The following is a 6,701-nucleotide window of genomic DNA, read 5'->3' on the forward strand; positions in this document are numbered from 1 at the left end:
AACATACAGCTGTCAGGTTGAAGGGAAATGATCCCACATGAAAACACAGAATGCAGGAAAAAGGGAAAGACCTCAAAAAAGGCAAATAATAAATTGGGGAAACATAAAAGACTATTTAACTTTATAAAAAAAAGACTCAACAACGACAATTTATTGTGGGGTTTACAACATATGTAAAATTAAAATGATACATCAACAGTACAAAATATGGGTGCTGGTAAATGAAACTAATTTATAAGATCTTTACCTTATGAAGTGGTTAAAAAAAAAAGACTGAAATTGAGTTAGGATGCATATTGCAATTTCTTGGGAAAACACTAAAACAATATGAAAAGATACAGCTAACAAGCTAGTAACGGAGGTAATGTGGAATTATAGAAAATACTGTATTAATCCACATGAGGGCAGGAATGCAGACATGCACAAAAAAGAAATGTGACAAATATAAAACAAATAGCAAGATGTTACACTTAATCATATGAGTCATTACATTAAATGTTAATAGACTAAATACTCCAATTAAGAGGCAGAAATTGTGTTTAACAGAGGGACCAAGAAAAGACCTAAGAGCTAGACCTGACTAGCTCTTTACAAGGAAAATGCTTTAAACATAAGGACTGGAGGGGAAAAAAAAATACACACACACACACACACTTTATTATTATAGAAAATACTTTATTTTCTATAATTTCCCTAAGAATGGGAATATTTCCCTATGCCAGGAGCATGACTCACAAGGCAGCACTGCCCTCTGCTTGCTCTCCACCCCATCACTGATCCGCCCAGCCCAGGCAACCCTTACTAACCCCCTGGTGTGCGGCCTTCCACACCCCCCCATGCCCATGTCATACACAAACCCCCGTGTACACATATACATACACATACACACATACATACACACACACGCACACACTCAGGCCCTTTCTTTGCTTGGTTTTTTTTTTTGAGATGGAGTCTCGCTCTGTCACCCAGGCTGGAGTGCTATAATAATATAGCCGGTATAGCTATACTAACATTAAAAAAAGGTACATGCAAGAAAAGAAGTATTTATTAACAGGTAAAAAGACAGATATTTTATAAAAAATAAGGTCAATTAATCTGGAAAACAAAACCTATACTAAATATATACACCCAATAACAGGGACTCAAAATATACAAAGCAAAAAGTGACAGAACCAAAAGGAAAAATAGATATATCTACAATCATAGTGGAGAATTTTGAGTAACTGATAGAAGATGACAAAAAAAAATCAGAAAAGATATAGAGTTTTGAACAATACTAATAATACATTTGATCTTAATGGCATTTATAGAATGCTACACTCAACAACTGCAGAATACATAGTCTTTGCAAGTACTCATGGAACATTCACCAAAATATTCCATATGATTAGAATATAAAGTAGGCCTGAATAAATTTCAAAAGACTGAAATTATAGAGGATGTTATGTTCTCTAACCAAGGTAATTAAAGCAAAATTAAATAAGAAAAAGTAAAATTTCCAAAATGTTTAGAAATTGGTCAACATACTTTCAAATAGTTCAGAAAATTTCTAATTTCCACTGAATATATTAGAAAATATTTTGAATAATGAAAATGCAATGCATTTAAATATGTGATGTATAGCTACAGCAGTGATTAGAGGAAAATCATAGCTTTAAAGACTATTAAAGAAATGTTTAAGATCAATTATCTAAGCTTCTCTCTCAGATGCTACAAAAATTAACCCAAATACAACAGAAGGAAATAAAGACAAAAGCAGAAATCAATGAAATAGAAAACAGAGAAATCAACACAGATAAAATTGGTTCTTTATAAAAATAAAATTGATAAAACCCTAAAAAAAAGACTGATCAAGTGGGAAAAAAGGAGATAAAATACAAAGTACCATTATCAGACATCTATTCTATAATGGAGGGTAGTATTAACAGGATGAACACAAGTATCACTGAAGCACCACCATGACCCTCAAGTAGTCAGCAAAATTAAAGTAACAAGATACCATTTTTTAACCCATCAGGCTGACCAAAACTTAAAAGTCTGATGCTGTCAAGGGTTAGCAAGCAGTATTGTGGGCTACTGACAGACCTGTGAACTAGTAAAGTCACTGTGGGCAACAACTGATCATTACCCAATAAAACTGAAACTTGCAATCCCTTGCGCCCTGCAATGCCATTATTGGAGCACAGAGGCATGTAGAAGGATGGTCACTACAGCATTGTTCGAAATAGAAAAAACTAGAAACAACTCAAGTGTCCAACAAAAGGGGAATAAGTAAAATGGGGTATATGCCTACTGTATAGCAGTGAGACTGCAACAGGCCCATACACATAACTATAACTAGGATATTTTATACTTTCAGAGAAGGAACACACTACAGGAGTACCCTACAGTGGCAGGATTGAACCAGCATCACACACATATCAACAAGGACAAATTTCCCAGAGCTAAAGGTAAATGAATAGGCAAGCTACAGGTGACACTGAGAGTATGACACCACTTATGGAAACTCTAAAAAGCACACACAAACAATATCATATGTCATTCAAGGATATCTATATAAGACACAGAGGTATAAAAAATGCTGCAGTGACACAAAACAGATGCAGGATTCACAGTAGTGTTTGCCTCTAGAAAGAGAAGAGGAAGAACAGGACAGAGATTGGGGAACAAACTTTATCTAGAGGGTTGCTTTTTCTTTTTTAAGATATGAAGTCTCACTTTATTAGCCAGGCTGGAATGCAGTGGCTATTCACAGACACAACCAGAATACACAACACCCTCAAACTCCTGGCCCCAAGTGATCCTCCCGCTTCAGCCTCCCGAGTAGCTGAACTACAGACACATCCGACAGTATTTTTATTTTATAAATATATATATATGACTTAATGTACACTGTTTAATGCACTTGATGTTTACAATATCATTCTGGAAATGTCCTAATATGTGTTAAATTTATCAAAAGAAAAATAAGATGTCCACGGAATTAGAACATTTTATGAATAATTAAAGAAATTAATGAAAGATGCTGACTATAAATAAAATTCCTATATATAAAAACCCAGGCCGGGCGCGGTGGCTCAAGCCTGTAATCCCAGCACTTTGGGAGGCCGAGACGGGCAGATCACGAGGTCAGGAGATCGAGACCATACTGGCTAACACGGTGAAACCCCGTCTCTACTAAAAAATACAAAAAACTAGCCGGGCGCGATGGCGGGCGCCTGTAGTCCCAGCTACTCGGGAGGCTGAGGCAGGAGAATGGCGTGAACCTGGGAGGCGGAGCTTGCAGTGAGCTGAGATCCGGCCACTGCACTCCAGCCTGGGCGACAGAGCAAGACTCCGTCTAAAAAAAAAAAAAAAAAAAAAAAAAAAAAAAAACCCAAATGAAAACAGATCATTGGAATGAAAGAGAAAAAAAAGAAAATATTAAAATTGACATAACAGATACGGAAATGCTTTTTTAAAAACAGTATCTATTATTCAGTTGGTGAGTTTTACATAATCAACATTCCTTAAAATTTGAGGGTTTTTTTACTGCTAACTTGAACAAAACTACATGAGTACCCTAGGCAGAAACAGTATGAATGCACAAATCTTTTCTAACGTATCCAACTTGCCTTCAATATATTGCTGATATTATGCCTGAAATTGTATTGAACAGCTCAGAAAATATGCTTGCTTTGCCATTTCACATACCAAAAATGGAACCCTAAATGAGGGTGATATTTAGGGCCTAAGTATTTCCTTGGAAGTGTTATGGTGCCCAATGCAGGATGTCATCTTAGAGACACTGTGTTTCCTCTGCCTCACAATCTTCGCATTTAAGCATTCTACTGCTGGTGGCCACCTTCCAAAGCACAAGTCAAGCTCCACCACATCTGTGAGCTGACGCTTAGCTCTCTGTAATGTTCACATTCATTAAACACAGATTTTTAGGAACTGGAACCGAAATTACCTGCGATTCACTTCTGGGACAGTCGCCTGATGTTGCCATAGTTCTCTTAGGCTCTGCCTCATAACTGCTGCTTTATTTCATTTTCTTCTCCATTTCTACTTTTAAAAAGAGAAGGAGACACAACGTACTTGTTATATTGCTTAATAATTAAGTTCACTTAACTTCTATGGGGCATGATGTCCTCTACCAAACAGAAGTAAAATGTGTATGTGTAAAGAATAGTATAGAAATGAAAATTTACAATTCTTTACAGAGACAAAAGCATTTAAAAATCATAAACTTCAAATAGTGTGTTTTCTTCACTAGTCTGAAAGGTGTTAATCTTATTCATTTGCTGAAGCCTGTTAGTTTCTGTTAGATCAGGTGTCGACTTAAGGCAATAAATCAATATTCATTCATTTCTTAGAACTGTGATAGCTTTAATTCCAATTAAAAGTCCCTACCTGGGACTTTACAGTGTTTCCACTAACAGGAACCAAGGTCTGCATCTTCCAGTCTTTTCCTTCTTCTCAATTCTTATTTTTCCAGTGACAGTGTAATCCACACTCTGCTCTGGGACCAATATGTTTTTTCAATTGCATAGCAATTGTTTAAAACGCATGCTTCACTTCTAAATCCAGATTTGAAGCTTATTTTTGTGATACTGCTAGTTACAAATGCTTACTGATTCACATAATTATATTTTCATTGGAAAACCTGGGTCCAAATTGGGAAGGGGTCGGAGTGGAGGCCGGGGTGCGTGCAGGATCCAGCTCTCCTAAGATGCCCTCGGAAGGAACAGGATCATGGAGGGTGGGAACAAGTGGCCAACGAAGGGCGGTGAGAAGGGGGCAGGAAGCGAGGTGGCCACGCGTAGACGCAGAGGCATGAGAGGGTCAGGCTGGGCGAACGCCGAGAGCTACCGGGTAGAGGCCGTCGGCAGGTGGGCGTGGCCGCGAAGGGCGTGGCAGAGATGGTGGGGTGGGCGTGGCCGCAGAGGGCGAGGCCGTAGAAGGCGCTGGATGGTGGGAGTGGCCGGGAAGGGGCGCGGCGCTCAGTGAAGGGTGTGACGGGGACCCAGCTCCCGTTAGGACACCAGGGCAGGTGGCAAAGATCGCGAAGGCGCTCGGAGGCCCCAAAAGGGGGCGGAGGCCTCTGTCCGCCAGCGACGCACACGCAGTGCGAGGACGCCTCACCTGGCCTGTCCTTCCTTACTTGCAGTTCAGTCACCTGAGCGGCCCATCAGGACACCTACCTCAGCCGTGTTTCTCCGCTGAGCTCCGCGTCCACACCGCCAGCGCGGCGTGGCGGACGGTCTTTTCCAGGCGCCTGAGCCAACGCCCTCAACGCGCGCAAGCGCAGTGCACGCAGGCCGTCAGCCGAGAAGTCCCGCCCAGGGTCCGGCGCCCCGCGCAGGCGCAGTGCTCAGACGGCCCACCCTTCCAGGGGAGCCGAGCCACCGCCCTCGACTCGCGCAGGCGCACCGCTTACAGAACGGCTGCAGCTTGGGCTGCGCAGAGTACCTCACGTCTGAGCCTCCCGCGCTCTTGCGAGCCGAGGCCCAGCGCCCCCTTGTGTGGAGCTTGTCCCCAACCGCCCCGCCCCGACGCGGGGGGCTAGGTTTGGGGTCTGACCCAGGGCGCGGGGCGGGAGGCCGACCTGGGGCGGGGGGCGGGGTTGGGCCCCTCACGGCCTGGGAAGCGACAACCCCTACGAGCCACAAAATGGCTGGGGGTTGGGGGACCCCAACCTCCTCGTGTCTTCCCGCAAATAATTCAGTTAACTTTCGCGTCCGCGCTGCTCAGTGTGCGCCCTCTGCTTTCTTCTAGACAAGTGGAAGCAGAATGATGACGTTTCTGTTTTGGGGAGAGGAAGTTTGGGGTTAAGGAGAAATGGGTGGCACTAATGCCTGTAAAATAGGAATAAAATTCGAAGCCCCCCCCCCGACCCCTCGCGACCCGGCCCCAGCAGCCGCGGCGGACTGGACTCCCTCTTTTACCAGGGAACCCTGAAGTTCAACCTGAGAGACTTTTCTGGCCTTGAGGGGAAGTAAGAGTTGGACGTGCCTTGTCATACTTCTCCAGCATTAACATCAAGGGAGACCTTAAGTCTGATTTAAAAAAAAAAAAATGTGGAAGGAAAATAAATCTTGGGGTCCCAAAATCATTAAGCTAAAGGGAAAAGTCAAGCTGGCAACTGCTTAGGGCAAACCTGCCTCCCGTTCTGTTTAAAGTCATCTCTCAGCTCACTGAGGTAAATGCATATCTGATTACCACCTCTGGAGAGGCTAACCAGCAACTCAAGGGAATGCACCTATTTGACCTGGAAGCTCCCTCTTGCCTTTGCTTCCAGTTGTCCCGCCATTCCGGACCAACCAATGTTCATCTTACGTATATTAATTGATGTCTCTTGTCTCCCTAAAATGTGTAAAACCAAACTGCTCTGACTACCCTGGGCCCCTGTCATCAGGACCTCCCAAGGCGGTGTCAAGGGCGTGCCTCCTTAAATTCAGCAAAATAAACTTCCTAAGTTGACTGAGATCTGACTCAGATATTTAAGGTTCACATTTTAGTAACCACAAAGGGATTCTGAGTAGAGGTGCCACTGACCTTTGACAAATCTCCTGTCAGTCCTTAGTACCAGCTTGAACTGTCTTTATGGCTCAAACCAATAGGACAATTTGCTGAGGCCTCGAAGAACCCCCTCCAGAGAATCCCTGATCTACCCAGATTTGGTCAAGATCTAGTTTATTTTGCTGTACAACTCC

At 42.8% G+C, this 6,701-nt stretch overlaps 1 protein-coding gene and 1 long non-coding RNA gene across 7 annotated transcripts in view; one reads left to right on the forward strand and one right to left on the reverse strand.

Moving 5' to 3' along the window:
* Positions 1-5,778, reverse strand: part of PRMT2 (protein arginine methyltransferase 2) — a 34,135-nt gene extending 28,357 nt beyond the window's left edge. For 2 of the 6 annotated variants that reach the window (XM_017847286.1, XM_017847281.1), the window contains exons 1-3: positions 5,190-5,778; positions 4,399-4,507; positions 3,956-4,050 (exon numbers count right to left, since the gene is read on the reverse strand). In XM_017847286.1, coding sequence (XP_017702775.1) covers positions 3,956-3,994 — 39 coding nt within the window. In that variant the 5' untranslated portion in view covers positions 3,995-4,050; positions 4,399-4,507; positions 5,190-5,778. Of the gene's footprint in view, positions 1-3,955; positions 4,054-4,398; positions 4,508-5,189 lie in introns of all 6 variants that reach the window. The other 4 variants (XM_017847285.1, XM_017847280.1, XM_017847283.1 and 1 more) reach the window with 3 other exon arrangements.
* Positions 5,474-6,072, forward strand: LOC108512151 (uncharacterized). Its single transcript, XR_001880506.1, has 2 exons — positions 5,474-5,554; positions 5,937-6,072. It is a non-coding gene; the product is annotated as an uncharacterized LOC108512151 (long non-coding RNA).
* The last annotated feature ends 629 nt before the right edge of the window (positions 6,073-6,701 follow it).

Source organism: Rhinopithecus bieti, unplaced genomic scaffold (genome assembly GCF_001698545.2).
Source record: "Rhinopithecus bieti isolate Rb0 unplaced genomic scaffold, ASM169854v2 scaffold_29990, whole genome shotgun sequence".
Lineage (NCBI taxonomy): Eukaryota > Metazoa > Chordata > Mammalia > Primates > Cercopithecidae > Rhinopithecus > Rhinopithecus bieti.